The following is a 16,378-nucleotide window of genomic DNA, read 5'->3' as shown; positions in this document are numbered from 1 at the left end:
TTCGTCGGTAAAATAAACACCACATATTATATTGGCATGTTTTTTGGCTTAATAAAATGATTAAATTAATGTCTATTTCACAATTTGTTTGTTTTTTTTTTTTTTAATTGTTGGATTAGTTATTGATTGTTGGAGACTTATCAACGGCTGAGGTTTTTCTGTCAATAAAATATAGCAAGATTTTTATAAATTTACTGGAAAAATCATTGTTTTTTCAAGAGATTGAAAAATAACGGGGAAATAAGAGAAGGAAAGTGCAATAATTTGAGGTGGAACGATCTGTTCCAATTTCACTCCCCCTGTTCCGATTTCTCTGTTTTTGAGAGATTTGAGGAATATCAGATTCAGATTTCTGGGTGGAAAATTTTCAGCAAATTGTTTCCGATTTGTTCTCATTTTGTTTCGAGTTCCAAATAGATGATCGATCTCTTCGATTTTTTATAATCCGATCAAAACGCAAACAATATTTCGTTTGTTTTTCAGTTTTGTTTTGTTGTGGTTCTTCTTTTATGGAGCAACAACTGATAGATTCTTAAAGAAGAGTATGTGTAGGCCTGAAAGTGACTGTGTTTACATGAGCTTTGATTTTAGGTGATATTTGTTTGGATGCTTTCTGGATTCAATACATTGAAACTTCTTGTGTTTTTGTTTCTTGAAATCGACCGGTTTCCTGTTTTAGCGATTGATTTTAGTTGAGAATTTGATTTGGAGTATTGTATCCTTGATTGATTCGAACTGCGTTTGAGAATTGGGGAAAAACAAATTCTCAAAGTTCTTCAGATTTTAAGAGTTTTTTTTTCATTGTTTCCATATGGAGGCTACGGAATCAAACAGGTGCCATCTGCCGCTCCTTTCCATTTCGAGATTTTATCTGTAAATTCTTTTGAAAACCGATTAGTTTCGTTGTTAAAATTTCCCCCAAAAGTTGTTCAGTCGTCTGGAGTGGAATCCATGGCGGTGTCTTTCAGCCGTTTCTCATTGTGGGTTTGGAATAGGAAGGAGAAGAAGTCTGTTGCTAATGGTTCTCCTTCGGATTCTTCGTCTGAGTTTGGTAATGGATTGAGAGAATCAGAGCGTCTCAAATTCAAAAGGGGGGTGGGGTTGCCTTCATCGGCGAAGAAGGTCGAGAAGCAGCAATGGGGAAGTAAGAAAGAAACGAGGATTGAGTGGGAATGTGATTATGTGATGGTACCATCCGGCGGTGATGGCATGCAAATGTCGGAGTCTGACGCCTATGGTGAGGCCGATTGGAGTATTGGTTGGTTGGAGCCTCACGGTCCTGGCTTTAAGAGTGACGATAGTTTTGCTGTTCTGGTGCCTTCGTATAGCAATCGTTGCAAGGAAGTGGTGGAGTGTTCAAATGTGGAGCTTCTGGCTGCCATCAAGAATCTTCAAACTGAGTTCTCACCTGGTATGGCCGGCCTTCTATTTGTTATGTGTTTTCACTGTTCTTTTATCGAATGCTTTCTGTCATATTGGCTATTTGCTTATAGGTACAGAGATTTTTACTTGTTTGTTCCTTCGTAATTCTTTAGTTGATCTTGAGGGTGCACGTGAGATGTGGACATTGGTTGGAGATGGTACGGAGAGGGAGAGGGAGAGGGAGAGGGAGAGGGAGAGGGAGAGGGTGAGGGTGAGGGTGAGGGTGTGGAAACCTCTCCCTAACGGGCACGTTTTAAAAAGAGGGAAAACCCAGAAGAGAGTCTAAAAAGAATAATATCGTTGGCATGAACTATATTACAAATAGTATTAGAGCTAGACACCAAGCAGTGTGCGGACGTTAACCCGAGGGGGTGGATTGTGGGATCCAATATCGGTAGTTGGAGAGGGAAACGAAGCATTCTTTATAAGGGTGTGAAAACCTCTCCCTAACCAATGCGTAAAAACCTCAAGGAGAAGTCTGGAAGAGAAAGTCAGATAAAGTCCAAAGAGACAATATCCGCGTGAGGTGAGGTTGGGAGGTTATAGAACATGATGTTATGGTTTGTGCTGCAATGGGCAGATAAAGTCTTGAATGGCTCTTAAGACATGATTCCTGAAATTTGGGAGAACATTCATTGGGCTTGTTTTGGAGCTGTTTTCGGCAGTAGTGATCCATGAATTGGTTTAAAAGCTTTTGATTTTCAAATGAAGAACAACTAAGTCATTGAATCTCTTCCTTGGGGAAAGAAAATTCTTTGGATCTTTCATTCCAGAGACTAGTTTCACTTATTGAGCTACTTAGAGCTGGACTCGTATCTAAGTTATCGTTCGTGTGTATCGCATAAGTTACTATACTAAATTTCATGACTTGAAGGAAGCAACATCACCCAACCTTAGCATCATGTCACCAAGTGTGTCCTTGGACAAGCATCGGATTTTAGATTAAAATGAAACATCATGGACTAAGGAAACATGTCGTGGTGGCAGCTCGTCGCACGTAGGGTGATAGATTTACAGCCAAATTTCTCCTCTTTGATGTGCTGTTTGGTGAGAGTTCTTTGCTGTCAATCTCATAAATTATGTAGGGAGAGATCACTATCCCAAAGATGATGCCTTTGCATTCTGTATTTACATCATAAAAATGAAGGGATAAGGCAAAAGAGAAGCTTTCTTTTAATGGTTTTGCTGCTGCTGATGAATATCTTATCTTATGCAGAGAGCCAGAAGCACATGGAACTGTTGCTTTCTTCCCTGCAAAACTCCAAAGCCTGAAATGTGCAGGCTGAGCATCATCTTGACTAGCAGCACTTTATGAAATAGAGTAACAAACCCTAGTTTTGGTCTGGAAAACCATTGGAAGGGAGATTTTCTTCCTTTATGTATATATTCAATAAGACAGTCTTAACTGTTTCATTTCTCCAATTTCCTTGAAATATTTCTTGGGTGGCTCTGTAATTATCTCTCACGAACTTGTTCATCCTCCTCTCACTGTTGCTCATACTTCGATCGCTTCGTTCTCGGTGTTCATGTCCTGTTTCAATGGCTGTAATTCAAGCACTGTACTCTACTTGTTAAGAGAATGAATCAACTGCCTGCAATATAGAATATGATATCTTTGTATTTGTCTGAAGCAGAGATTGATCACTTATCAATAAAAGACAGTTGCATTTTAATCTTGAGCATTGCATTTTACATTGGAAAGGACATTATTGAAGGCAAAGAGCAAGTCAGCTACTTTGCTATGTGGCTTTCCTCAGGGTGCCTTAATTGAAACTTCTGATACCACCTTGGCTCCCCTTCCCCTTGCCAGGTACAGGCCTATGTGGTGCATCAGCGCCTGATATAACACATTCAACTTTGTTATCATGCCCCAAGATTCTAGTATTAAACGAAATCAAACATTCAAACATTCGACTCTTTTCATAATTGAAGGAACCTAATAGACCTACTTTCAACTTCAAGAAAGCATTTGGGGAATAAAAATGGACTAGAATTAATATACTCCAATTGTTTTTTCCTTTTTCTTATCCATTCAGTAGATATTATCGTTACATTGTTGAATTAGAATGTTCTTTGATCTAATCTTAAAATTCTTTGTTCATAAAATTCTATCATCCCAAGGATGCAGACAAGTAAAGCAAATTCAACCACGCTGGCTAAGGGTCGTATAATCTCCAATAAAACTAAGCTTGGGCATATGAAAGGGACAAAAACTCGATTAATAAAGAACAAGAAGAGAGACTCATTTTATATCAAAGTCAGTGATGGATCAATAATTGGGATACCTGTGGATGAGCAATTGCATCTCCTAAATTTTTGGCCACAGAAACTGGAAGATCAAAAGTGGCACAGCCACCGGAATATATAATCACATCCTTTAATGGCGGAAGGAAACCACGATTTCTTGCAGATAATGTTGAACAAACAAAATCCAGCACGCATATGTCGGTGCAAATTCCCAGCACTAAGATCTTTATTTTTTTTTTCCAGAGAAGAAAACAGATCAAAGATTAATTTTCTCTAATTGAAAAAGGAAAACGTAATTAGACCAAATTCTATCTCCAATTCAAAGTTACAGAATACTCACGACTTTGATCTGATTATTTTTCACCCAATCGATGAAAACGTTAGAGCCATCTTTCTCCAAACAACCTACAAATCCATCGATGCAGTCTTTGCATTTCAGCGTTACATTCGTCTCATTTTCTAGCCATTGCAAGGCTGCAAACAAGGACGAGAGATTTTCAAAATTGGAAATATAGTTTAAATTCAATCATGGAGAGTATCAGTACAGGAAATGGTACCTGGAACTAATTTGGCTTCGTCGGTTCCAGCAATGCAATGAGGAGGATAAGGAGGCTCTGGAATATCAGGACGATGAGAATCAAGAAAGGCGAATATAGGCCACTTTTTCTCGCAGAAAACTCTAGCGAATCTCGCCGATTCCTCCACCATTTGAGAAATTTGCTCGTCATGCTGTTTCGGAGCCTGTAAAAACAAGGAGTCGTTACCAAATCCGACGGAACTTCTGTAGTGAGTAATCGGAAAAATAAAACAAAAAAAAAAGAACAATAGCGAATGATATTCCGAATTAGAACTCTCTATCTCAAGGAGTAATTTCCAGATTAAGACATGGATCGAAACGGAGAAGAGAAATCAGCGAATGGAATTACCAAATTTCCAGCGCCGACGGTGCAGAAGCCATTAACGACATCAACGAGGACGAGGCCAGTGTTAACGTCACCGGACAAAACAAAAGGCTCCTGAGTCACCGGAAGGTTCTCCTTCAACAACTCCACAACCTCCGACACCATTTTCTTCTGCTTCTTCTTCTTCTTCTGGTTTAGGGAAACAAATCAAATGCGGGAAGCGCCACTGAACGCGGTCCTTCAAAATTGTAATACAGGCAAGTTGGTAAAAGTAGAAAGTCAACCTTGATAACCATTTAATAATAGCACGGAGTCAGATATGGAAGTGGGTCCAATCGCTTTGCAATGTGAACCGTTGGATTTAAGAGCCCTACTGAGAAATCGTGTGGCTGAGTGTCGTATAAGAAAAATGTTAAATTGAACCTCATTCTAATATATTGTTAAAAATAAAAATAAATAAATAAAATAAAAGGAATGGTTGGGAGAAATTTACTGGGTATAACTTAATAATCCCACCAAAACGTCATCGTTCCACTAACTTTCCGACATTAATAGGCGTAACCTTTACGCAAAACCACCCAATCAAAAAATTTAGATTCCAAACTCAGAATTTACTTTACTCCCGTTAATGTTCGAATTATCTACTGTGTATATAAAAATAATAATAATCGCCGCCGACGACGTCGTTTCACAAGATAGCTTCTGACCAGTGCTCTGTCCGTTTGACCGGAAGACTTGAGAAGTCAAATGACATTATATCGCTGCTAGAAAGCAGAGATTTTATGCAGCCCCACCCTAGAACTGATTTACCGCTGCAAATCTTTTCTCTTCCGGCGATTTTTCAGTCATCGCCATGTGTAACGGCCATCGCCGATCTTCGTTTGGAGATAGCCTTTTCCCCTACCAAACCTCCGTACCGGAAAACGGCGATGCTTCTGTCGTGGACAATATACGGGGTAGATTGGCGGAAGCAGAGTCACGACTGGCTGTAGTTCGGGCTCGGGAGGTGGAGCTCAGCCGCCTCTTGGAGGAAATGAAACGTTTGGTCTCTGTGATGGAGATTCTCGAGAACTACCTGAAACGGCAGTATCGTGACCGCCAAGAGTATGTGGTTCGTCTTCTCTCCCCTGTAGCTCGAAAATAGAAATTCCTCTTCGCCGTCAATGTCTGTAATTCTAGGGCTACCAACCCAACCTCGGGCTGTTTTCTTGCATTTTCGTTCATGTTTTCAATCCTTGTTGACTGTATTCGCTGCCAAATCCTTGAATATATCCGATTTAAGAATTTGTAGTCTGCGGCGTTTGTTGCTCTCCGCCATTGGCTTCACTTGGGAATGGAATAGATATCATTAACTCGTTTAATCGAAGGAATTTGTGACAATTTTCTGTAATCTAACATGAACAGAGTCATTCGCTGGGTTTTACAGGATTGAATCGAGAACGGAAGAAGAAAGAAAATGGGACAAACTATCAGTCTATTTCCAAGTATACATTCAACTATCAGTCGCTAAATCTAAAGTGTAAAGATTTGAGGTCTCATTTTGCCAGTCTTGAATGAGAGAGCGAAGTGTGTGATTAGGGGTGAGATAAGGATGCTGTAACCTCAAGTTGGTCATTGGTGATGTATCGTGTCCTGCAATTATCCATTGTTCTATGGCCTCTAACTCGTACGAGAACCCATCTGCTGCCACATGTGGGTTCTTCATCACTTCCTGCACCAACAATTCACCAAATAATTATGAACTTGATTCCTTTTTTGGTAGAAAAGTAAATAAGTTATGGCCTATGGTTATAATAAGCATTGAATGTTAGTAGCCACTTAGTGAAGCAGCGAAGAGACCGTAGGGATCTAGAAATTCAATAAACCTGCAAGATGGGACAGATGAAGATTCTTGGCACATCATCTACATCCTCATTAGTTGCATTTGCACCTTCGTTTCCCACTAGATCATCTGCTTTCGCCTTGATCTCATCGATCTCCTCCATGGCTGTCGCCAAGTTAAGCTCTGAATTTAAACCATTTGGGGTTACGCATCTCAAAGCCAGATCAACTAGCCCATCAACCATGTCCAACGGCCACTGTCCAGCCTCGTCGTCTAAAATCTGGACAATACCAACCTTTCCCATCGTCAGTGCCTTCTCAATCAGCCCTGTCCAATTCCTCCCAGTTACCAGATGTAGCAGCAGAGCCCCAAAAGCCTGGATGTCCAACTCAATACCACCAGCTTCATCCAATTCGGCGAGCCCAAAACCAGTGACTTTGGCGACAAGGTTTTGGTCCAGGAGAATTTTGGAGAGGGTGAGGTTGCCATGAGAAATGGGCTGAGGTTGAGCCTGGTGAAGGAAGCTCAGGCTCGAGCATACCTCTGATGCTATACGGATTCTGTCATGCCACATGAGAGGGCGGCGTATTTTCCTGGATCTTTTGTTGGTTGGAAGTAGTCTGTCACTCAAACTACCATTATGCATGTAATCAAAGACAATACATTTGAGCTCGGAGCAGAATCCCATCATGGCAATCAGATGAGGGTGACGGATATGGCTTAAAAGCTCCACCTGCAAGTAAACAGTTGAAAACATAGTTTTTGACAGTTGAAGACAGTTGAAAAGAGGGCATCTGCTACCTTAGATTGAAAATCTTCTTCTGACAGACAATTTCCTGAGTCGATCATTTGGATTGCAATTGAATTATGGTTGATACGTCCTCTGTACACCCGGGAACTCAATCTCATTTGTTCTGAAAAGCCCTCGGTGGCTAATCTGATCTCTTCAGCCGTGTAAACTCTTGTACTGCAAGTCACTTCAGTCGACCTTTCAGCCATTCCAATGGCATCTTTCTCTTTGCAGAACTCAATTCTCCGGTTAAGAATGTCTCTTTGTCTCCTCAGCTCCTCGATTTCTCTCACCATCCCTTCTTTTGTTTTCGCTGTCTTCTCCAATTGAGCTTCTATACGCGATTTTCCTGCAGTGGAAATTTGGAGCTTCCTTGATAGCTCAGCTTGCAGTTCGAGAAGTGAACTTAATCTGTTCTTGCTTTCCTCGATATCACGTACTATTTCAAGAATGCATTCTTTGGCAGGGTCTAATTCTTTCTGCAACTCTTCCCTAATTGTAACCTCTTCTTTTATCTGTGCTTCAAGCTCTTCGGTCTTTAAAATCATGAATACTTCGATGATTATGAGAGCGAATATGAAATGAATCAAACAGAGGAAAGAAACAGCCTATAGTACCCGCTGACTGCACAGATTAATGGCCCACTCTGCTTTAGCTTGCCTTTCAGCACTACCCTTTGCTTCATCTTTCATCAACTGGATGGTCTTGCGAGCTTCCTCTATTTTAGTCCTAAGATGCTCAATGCTTTCCTCAGTATTCTGCCAACATCGTTCAGGCAATCAGCAGTGTTCTTGAGTAACAGAACTTGTAACAGATCAAGTCCCATATTGAAGATAGCAAAATGAGTTCATTACTAGTTTTCTCCCTGGGTTGTAAATGAGAGTACATTTTTAGGAACAAATTCTTAAAGACCCAATTCCTCATAGTCAGATTGAAAAGTATCATATCATGATCAGTATGTCAGATTGAGAGCAAATTCTTAAAACCATTGACTGTCATTGTTGCTAGAAAGCAAAGTGGATTTGACAAATTCAATGCTAAAATGCACAAAAGATGATGAAGAACTATTATTTAATTGTTTTCCTGACTGAAAAATAATATATACCATATCTGAATCAGGATGATCCAGAATATTGAACTGGGTTGAACTTGAAGTTTCAATAACATCCTCTTGATCCTGCTCGCAGTCTTTTTCTTCCTGCAAATTCAACGACAGTAATTCCTCGTAGTAGTTCTCTAGTTCATGGATATTATTGTCCCAATAATTTCGAGAACTCAAGGAATTTGAACTACTTGGTGAAGAAGACGAGAGACTCAACATCCTCTCTGTGGAATAGATTGGATCTTCCATGAACATCTTTCCCAGCCAGTCTTTGAATGAATGCTTGCTGCTGATTTTAGAGATCCTTACACCTTTATCATCTTCCATGATTCTTTCATCTCTGAGAAATACCTGCTTTCCTCCCCATATTACAAACAACTCACAAGAATTGGCCTTGTTTCTGTAAATGTAAAATGATCCACTAATTGCATTCTTTGATTTCCTACAGAAGAACAACTCACACACAAATGTTTCAATGCAAAAAATTAATGTCTTATCTAATATCATATCTTAGGAAGTTTTCTGCATACCAAGATGAAGATTTCATAAACGTAAAACCAATGACTAAATTGGTGATTCCCAATTCTGAAATCAAGTCAACAAGGAACCTATGAATAGGTTCATCAGATTTCTCAACCTTGAGTATTTCGGCTTTTACCTAATGCCATAAGAAGGGGATCAGACATTGTAAGAATTTTCCAGGAGTCAATTAGCTAGAGAAGAAATACGACCAAACCTTGCCACAAAAATCTACATATTTAGAAAGTAGCTTATCGATCTTTTCCTGCTCATATTTTCTCAAAACTTTCACTTTCTCTTCACTTACAGAACTCGCAGGGAGCTTTCCGACTGAAATGAGATAAGCAATCAACGAAGAAGATTAGGAGAACGAATATCGATGAATCAATGAAACATAATTTGAAGAACAGGCAGTGTTTACATGGAGTGTAGACATATTCCTGGGAATTGGTATAGGCGATGTGAAGAATCACAATTGAAATCGGTTGAGACTTCCATTTCCCAAGAGTCCACCCCAATGTCTTGAATCCATCGTGAAGATCATTCCCGATAGCAACGTAGACCTTGTCTGCTTTACCAGTCATTGATTGATTATCAACGAGGCGCTTATCCGTTGGGCTTCGATTGCTGCAAACGAGTTGCCAATGGCTCCCTCAACTCGTGGTGAACTGAATAAAGCGTTGAATGAAGGCTGAATCCAGAGCTTCCGGTAGAAAAGGAAATGGAAAGTTTCCGGTGGGGTCTTTTGGAGGTTTAAGAGTAGTGAAACCTTCGTAGAAAGTTGAAGAGCAAGATCCTTTGGATTTTAACCTTTCCTCGTAAGTTTGTGGCGGATTTTCAAAGCTCCGGCGAAGACTTTTTTCCCCGTCGTCTTCATCCATTTATATTTACTCTCTTGACAGGGACGCCCCAAGTATTTTCATTCTTATTTCTTAAATACTGTTTTTATTTTGGTGGGGCCCATTAGCGGCATTTCTTCGTTGCCAATTGGCATCATTTTCTTGAGTTTTTTTTTTTAATAATATATTTTCAATAAATTATTGAGGTAAATAATTCTGCTCATAATAAAATTTAAAATTTGAGTTTTTATTTTATTTTATTTGATTGATAAGCTTTTTTTTTTTTTTTAAAAAAATTTATTTATTTATTTATGAAATATGGACTAAAAATGCAAAACTAGATCTCAGAATGATTTGTCATTGACTTTTTTTTTTCTTCATTAAATTATTCTAAAAAAAAATCGATTAAATTTAAACAATATTCATCCATTTGTTTAATATAATATAATGAAAATAAATTAGAAAATGAGAACCCTATCGTAAAATTGATTTGGAATATTCTTTTTTAGTCCCTTTTGTGGAGGTTAAAAACAAGATTAGTTAAGTTTCATGAAAAATAAAATAAAATAAATATTTTTTTCTTATTTTTTAAATATTATTTGACGGAAGACCTTATAATAACTTATCGTGTGACGTTGTTTCATTACTTTATTTAAATACAATAAATAAATATTTAATTTTTTTATAATAATAGGCCAATCATTCTTTCAAGAGGGTGGAAAAGAAAATAAATTGAGTTTAAATATTTTTTACCACGGAAAGTTTGACTATAAATGTGCATTGGACAAGGACAAAAAAAAATCTTCCTTGTTGTCATTCCTGTCACGTATTTCATTATTTATCTTTATAAAATTTCTCATTTATTTAATAATAAAATAATTTAAATTAAAATAGTAAATAAAATGGTTATAAATATTTAATTTATGTGAATAAAAGTTTAATAGGTCTTTATTAATTTTTAATTTTGTATTTATTAGAATCCTGATTAATTTAAATTTTATGTTTAATGTAATTTAATTGTCGGGTAAATTTATAATGTTTTAGAAAATAAAATTGAAGACTAAATTAACAGAAATTAGAAAGTTGAATAAATTTGTAATTTAATCAAAATTTAATTTAATTTAGATTTTGCGCGGCCGCCACGCGGGGCACAGTCGGCTTCTACATTTTCGGGACGTCTCTTTTGTTCTGGTATGGCTCTCCTCGGCGACGATGGTCGGGGCTATGAGCTAGCTCGAAAACTCGAGACCCTTGGCGTATGGCGGACATGGCTTGGTGATTTCAACTACTCCAACTTCGTGCCCTTCCTCTCTTCGACTTCCACATGGGAAACATTCATGCGAACGGACGATTCGAAATCTAGGGCTCAGATCCAGCTACAACTTAGGGCTCGAGCTCTCCTCTTCGACAAAGCAAGCGTCTCTCTCTTTCTTCGTTCCACTCCCTCGCCTTCTTCTTCTTCTGCTGTGAATCCATTATCGTCCTCTTCTTTGGCTATTTCGAAGCTCAATCCTAATTGTAAGATTCATTTCGAATTGGATTGTTGTTTTTCCATTTGTTACTATACTGCATTAGTATTTGAGTCTGGTGCCATCTTTTGCAGACTTGCAACTTCATGGTGACGATGTGTATTTTACACTGGAAAATCCTTCCAAAGATGTGAAGGGTCATGTTTCATCCAATAAGGCTTCCGGCAAGGTTCTTTCCTTTGCTCCTTCACTGTAGTTTTCAAGATACTTTTGTATTTCATATGCTCTATTATGTTAGTTTTGCATGAAATTTTGACGCGTCAAAATTTGCAAGTCCCCCCAATATTGTTTTTGTGAGACGTTGGTTGAGTCTAGAGTTTATTGGCTTCTTTCTTGGGGCAATGGTCTGGTTTGGGCCTCCAGTTTCGGGGAGTTTCTTGTAATACAATCGTGCCTTCACACCGTAAACTTATCAAGCATTGCTGTATAGGATGTTTAGTGATTTTGGGGACTAATTGAGTTTGGGGTGAAACCTCAATCTTCTTGTCAGGAACGGATGGGAAAAGATGGAGTGACAGTGATCTTAAATTGATAGCATTGATGTTTCCCGTTGCTCATCTCTCCATTTTAGTGCTTCCTTCTAAAATTTATTTTGTTCTGAAAAGCAATTAGAGCTATCTCAGGTCGAATGTGTATGCTATATTATGGCGAGTACTTAATGTTAGATTACGTTTATGCCGACTCTATAATTTGATCGATTGTTTTGTCAGATAGATTCCATCTTTGACAAGCCCCTATCATTCCTGGTTATCAGAGTCAACTTTAGTTGCTTTGGCCTGTAAAGTCTCCATCCTTCTCCTTTCTGATTCCATCTCTTGTGATGCTTATGCAGTTTCCATTGAAATTTGAGTTCGCAACAATTTGTGTAGTTATATTTTAGGCCTTTCTCTGAAACATAATATTTTCTTTTTCCAAAGACGAAGAAGAAAAAAGAAAAAGGAAAATCAATAAGCTGACACCAAGCATGACAGAATAATATCAATATCACATGATAAATTTTCTGTAATTATGGTTCTTGCACAGAAATATGATAAAAGATTACTTCACTTGCTTGTTAAGTTTTTAGTCCTGTTCGTTGTGGCTTTAATTGTTCAATGTTCATATGGTATGATTACTAGAAAGGATGGGAGGTTGTAAGTGTGAACTATTATAAGCTTGATGATGTGATTTTGGTTTATCTATGCTTATTTATACTTATGAGTGGTTATAGCCTATAATAAGCGGCCAATCCCGAAAGTGCAACATACCTTACTTGTCACCTGGATATGCAGATTCAGCCAAAAGCAGCTTCGGGTGTTGGGCCAAGATCTAGAGAGTCTGAAATTGGTGATTCATCCCAAAAATTAAAAAATGAACTTCCTGAAACATGGTACAATCAGTTCATTGAGAAGTATAGAGTCAAGCAGCCATATTGTTTGTCAAATGGGAACAATGTTGCAGACAAGCGAACATCTGAGGAAATGTCCTCTTACGTTAGATTACTTGAGAAACATAAGAAAAGGCGTATGGTCTTTAAGGATGATCAGCTTACAAATTTTGGAAATTCTGTCTCGGCAAATGCTTCAAGTTCTGCTTTTGATTTCAATAGTTCAATTGAAGACGATGCTAATTTTTTCCCTGAAGTTATGTTTACTTTTAACTGTGTGCCAGAGAGTGCATTCCCACCCCCTGATGATATGAAAGACTATAGAAAACTGGAACTCTCTGGAGTCACTGGTACCTTCCCTCAGCCTATTACTAGGAATTCTGCCATGATGGAGAGGTTTGGTGTTAAGCCTGATTACCTTAGCACAGAACGAGGGAGCAACATACAGCGTGCAAAAAGTGGATCTGGAGGGAGCAGGAAAAATCTAGGTCAAGAACAATCTTTTCAGATGTCTCAGAAAGTAGTAGCTAAAATGTTGATGAGTAGAGGGTTTGATGGTGCTACAGAAGTTCCGTTGGAGGTCTTCTCCCAGTTTTTGAGTTGTCATATCTGCAAACTTGGTAGTACTTTGAGAGTACTTGCTGATAGTTACAGAAATCAGTGTTCAGCCGTGGATTTACTGAGGATGTTCCTTAAAACGATGGGATACGGGTAAGTTTGAGTTATTATTATTTCTTTGTTACGAGGTTGATGTGTAACTAATTGGTATAAATGAAGAACTGAAGTGTTTGAGGGCCAAACAACCATCATACGGTTAACACTCTTTTACTTTAATAATTCTCACTATCTTCCTGACGTCATCATTCCTAGTGCCATCTCTTATCTAGTTGCATAATTTTTGTGTTAATTGATATTGATGCTGTCAATTTGTTTGTCTAGAGAACAAATGCTTGCCGAAGAAGGCTAATAATAGGTAGCATTTAGTTTTCTGTACTTGATTATGAAAATTAGAAGCTTGAATCTGGTCTCAAAACTTGTCGAGGCTATCATAATCTCAAATGGGATTTGTTAGGGAACATCTGCGTTTATCATAAAGTTAAGTTCAAGCTACTTTATAACACTTCTTTGGTTGCTTGATCCCATACAGTAACTTTGGACCCTTGGTGGAAATTGTCAAGGATGGTTCCAGGAATTATGTACGGCAGTCCTTGCAAGTTCATGGAGTCCAACCACAGATGCAGGCACAGCATCAGAGCCTTCTTCAAGTGCCTCAACAAGTATGTATCCCTATATTTTCTCCTGCGTGTCAATTTTTGTTTTGTGTGCCCTTGTCGTATGAGGCCTTTGTTTTTCAGTTTCTTATTGTATGATGTTCTCATGTAATTACAGAAGTTATACTGCGAATATCAAATTCTCGATAGATATTCTTTTGTTGGTATAACTCTCTCGCTGCATTGAGACAGACACATTTTGTCCCACAACATTTTCTTGGTACTTTAATCAACTATTACCATTCATCTCTTTAATAATCCTTGCTTCACATGCCATCAATGTCGTTGAAACGAATTGAGGACATCTATTAAAACTTAAAACTCTATATTGCATCTCAAAAACCATAAGGCAAATTTGTTGGATCTGCAGGTGCCCAGACAAATGCATCCCCAGATGCCACAGATGGTTCATCCCCAAAATTTGGCATTTCAGCAGCAGCAGCAATTAGCGCTTGCTGAAAAGATGCGAAGACGGCAATCTGCAAACCCACGTGCTGTTATGGAAGTGAACAAGGACAGACCATTAGTGCAAGTCAAGGTTGAAAATACAGAATTGCCTATGGATGGCAACGCCTTAAATGCTCTTAACGTCAGACATCCCCAGTTGCAGTTCCGCCACCCGCAAATTGCTGCTATGTCCAATGTTCACGCTTCACCAGCAAATCAATTCAGGCAGATGTCTTCTATGCAAATGCCCCAGATCCAGACACCGTAAGAGGATCTTAAAATTAAAAAATAATCTTTAACCCCCAAAGTTGCTTCTTGAATTGGTTCTTTGCTGATCTATAGTAGCACATTCTCATCGTTATGCAGGAATATTAACGTCGCTAGGGCTCCACCGGTCAAGGTCGAAGGCTTCCAGGAACTGATGGGTGGGGACTCTTCCTCAAAACATGACTCGGAGGAAGCTAGATTGACCTCCCCTTCAAGTAAATAGTTCAGGCAGTAACTACTTCGTGGTATCCATGTACATATTCCTTCACGTGAACAAAAATTATTATATTTCTGAGCAAGCAAGCTTGAGCCACTAAAGTTGCAATTCGTCCCGGAAGTTGGATCATGCACCGCCGGTGCGCTACTTTCCCGGTATTCAGTCTTCATTGCCCCTGTTAGATCAATATTTTATGCTTCATTGCTTATTATATGAGGATTAATTTGAATATTTATCGTTAAATTTCAAATTTGATCCTTATAGCTGGGAAGATAAAGCTAGAATTTTGTTAATGTGATTTTAATTCTTATAGTTCCTATGGTGATTTATAACTTGAGTTAAGCAATGAGTATTTTTTTTCTTTCAACTAGTTTTTTATTTTAAAATTAAATTTATATTTGGATTGTTATCTGTTTTTTAACTATATTTTTTAAAAACAAGGAAAAGTGTCTGTTAGCGTGGTAGTTGCGATTTTTTTTTTAATAATTCCTCGAATAATTCTTCTAATTTATCATATAAAAAAATTGAGAAATAATCCAAAGGTTTTTTTTTTTTTTTTTTTTTTTTTTTAATAAACGAGATCTGCAGTCTGCGCTACCCGACAAACTTCCTGCGTTACATCTAAAAATGACCTACACTTAATAATTAATAACAACAAAATAAATAAATAAATAAAATCTTACCCGACAACGTTTTTGTTGACTAAGATGAATTAAATATATTTTTTAAAAATTAATTTATACTCTTAAACCAAGAAGTTTGTATCAATTTTCTCTTAAAATTTTTTATTTCATTTTAGATCTCAGACTTAATTAAATGTTCACCCATTAATTTTAATAAAGAATAACGTAAAATTTGTATAAAATATTAGTTTGATTAGTGTAGAAATTAATCATTAAATAAACTTTACCAAAACTAAAAAATTTTAACTCTAATGTCGTCTTTCTTTGACATTTCATCAATTTTGTACCATACACATGTTTTACGTTCACCGAAACAATATGAATATATATTTTTTTCTTACAAAATTTCATGCGACAATTTATCATATAGTATAAATAGCAAAAGAAAATAATAATAATAATAATAATAATAATAATAATAATAATAATAATAATAATGATAAAACATGAAATTCTGATTTTCTCTCTTTTTTTTTTTAAATATTAAAAAAAATTCAAATTATATTACATGGACAACCTTATATTGCACTGTTAATATTAAAATATAAAAAATCATATCCAATCACTTTCGACCAAATTTAGGTTGTCGAAAAACTGTAATTGTTTATAAAGAGATTCTTTATAAAATTTGATTTTTGTTTGTTTCTTTCTGTAATTGTTTATAAAATTTGATTTTCTTTTTTTTATTATTATTATATCACTTTATCAATTTTACTTTGCATCTCTTACTTTAGTTGTTTTATATGTAATTTAATAATTCATTTATTATTATTATTATTATTCTTACATTACATTTTAATTTTATACCAAATCATAACTACTCACTTTTCAACGAATACAAACTATGAACATGAAAGACAAATATAAAAGAAAATCTAGACTCGGATATGACGTGACTCCTTCTAACCAAAAGCCCATGTGCGCCTCCGTCTCGTCCGTTACATCAAGCTCCATC

At 37.2% G+C, this 16,378-nt stretch overlaps 4 protein-coding genes and 1 pseudogene across 5 annotated transcripts; 3 read left to right on the top strand and 2 right to left on the bottom strand.

Annotated features, from left to right (window-relative positions):
• Positions 1-197: 197 nt before the first annotated feature.
• Positions 198-3,095, top strand: LOC111782277 (uncharacterized). Of its 2 annotated transcripts, none has more exons than XM_087120053.1 (2): positions 198-1,411; positions 2,297-2,611. In XM_087120053.1, exons 1-2 carry the CDS (start codon positions 952-954, stop codon positions 2,317-2,319), a joined length of 483 nt encoding a protein of 160 aa, XP_086976179.1. In that variant the 5' UTR covers positions 198-951; the 3' UTR covers positions 2,320-2,611. The 2 variants fall into 2 exon arrangements, with proteins under 2 accessions (XP_086976179.1, XP_023518894.2); XM_023663126.2 differs by lacking the exon at positions 2,297-2,611 and adding an exon at positions 2,639-3,095 and having other exon boundaries at positions 202-1,411.
• Positions 3,012-4,850, bottom strand: NIC1 (nicotinamidase 1). Its single transcript, XM_023663125.2, has 5 exons — positions 4,596-4,850; positions 4,227-4,410; positions 4,010-4,143; positions 3,708-3,893; positions 3,012-3,259 (listed from the first exon to the last, which is right to left on the bottom strand). The coding sequence occupies exons 1-5, from the start codon at positions 4,734-4,736 to the stop codon at positions 3,176-3,178; spliced, it is 729 nt and encodes a 242-aa protein (XP_023518893.2). The 5' UTR covers positions 4,737-4,850; the 3' UTR covers positions 3,012-3,175.
• Positions 4,851-5,269: 419 nt separating this feature from the next.
• LOC147786715 (protein SKIP34 pseudogene) lies at positions 5,270-5,864 on the top strand (annotated as a pseudogene).
• A 125-nt stretch (positions 5,865-5,989) lies between these two features.
• Positions 5,990-9,802, bottom strand: LOC111782273 (U-box domain-containing protein kinase family protein). The gene is made up of 8 exons (XM_023663121.2): positions 9,226-9,802; positions 9,022-9,134; positions 8,816-8,943; positions 8,289-8,727; positions 7,801-7,941; positions 7,195-7,719; positions 6,437-7,126; positions 5,990-6,282 (listed from the first exon to the last, which is right to left on the bottom strand). The coding sequence occupies exons 1-8, from the start codon at positions 9,386-9,388 to the stop codon at positions 6,064-6,066; spliced, it is 2,418 nt and encodes an 805-aa protein (XP_023518889.2). The 5' UTR covers positions 9,389-9,802; the 3' UTR covers positions 5,990-6,063.
• A 966-nt stretch (positions 9,803-10,768) lies between these two features.
• LOC111782274 (transcription initiation factor TFIID subunit) lies at positions 10,769-15,052 on the top strand. The gene is made up of 6 exons (XM_023663122.2): positions 10,769-11,161; positions 11,247-11,341; positions 12,444-13,249; positions 13,686-13,815; positions 14,180-14,520; positions 14,623-15,052. The coding sequence occupies exons 1-6, from the start codon at positions 10,837-10,839 to the stop codon at positions 14,744-14,746; spliced, it is 1,821 nt and encodes a 606-aa protein (XP_023518890.1). The 5' UTR covers positions 10,769-10,836; the 3' UTR covers positions 14,747-15,052.
• The last annotated feature ends 1,326 nt before the right edge of the window (positions 15,053-16,378 follow it).

The sequence above is a fragment of the Cucurbita pepo genome, chromosome 19, assembly GCF_057944985.1.
Source record: "Cucurbita pepo subsp. pepo isolate OVF chromosome 19, ASM5794498v1, whole genome shotgun sequence".
NCBI classification, from domain to species: Eukaryota; Viridiplantae; Streptophyta; class Magnoliopsida; order Cucurbitales; family Cucurbitaceae; genus Cucurbita; species Cucurbita pepo.
The sequence above is the reverse complement of the archived record's forward strand: the minus strand, read 5'-3'. Positions and strand labels throughout refer to the sequence as shown.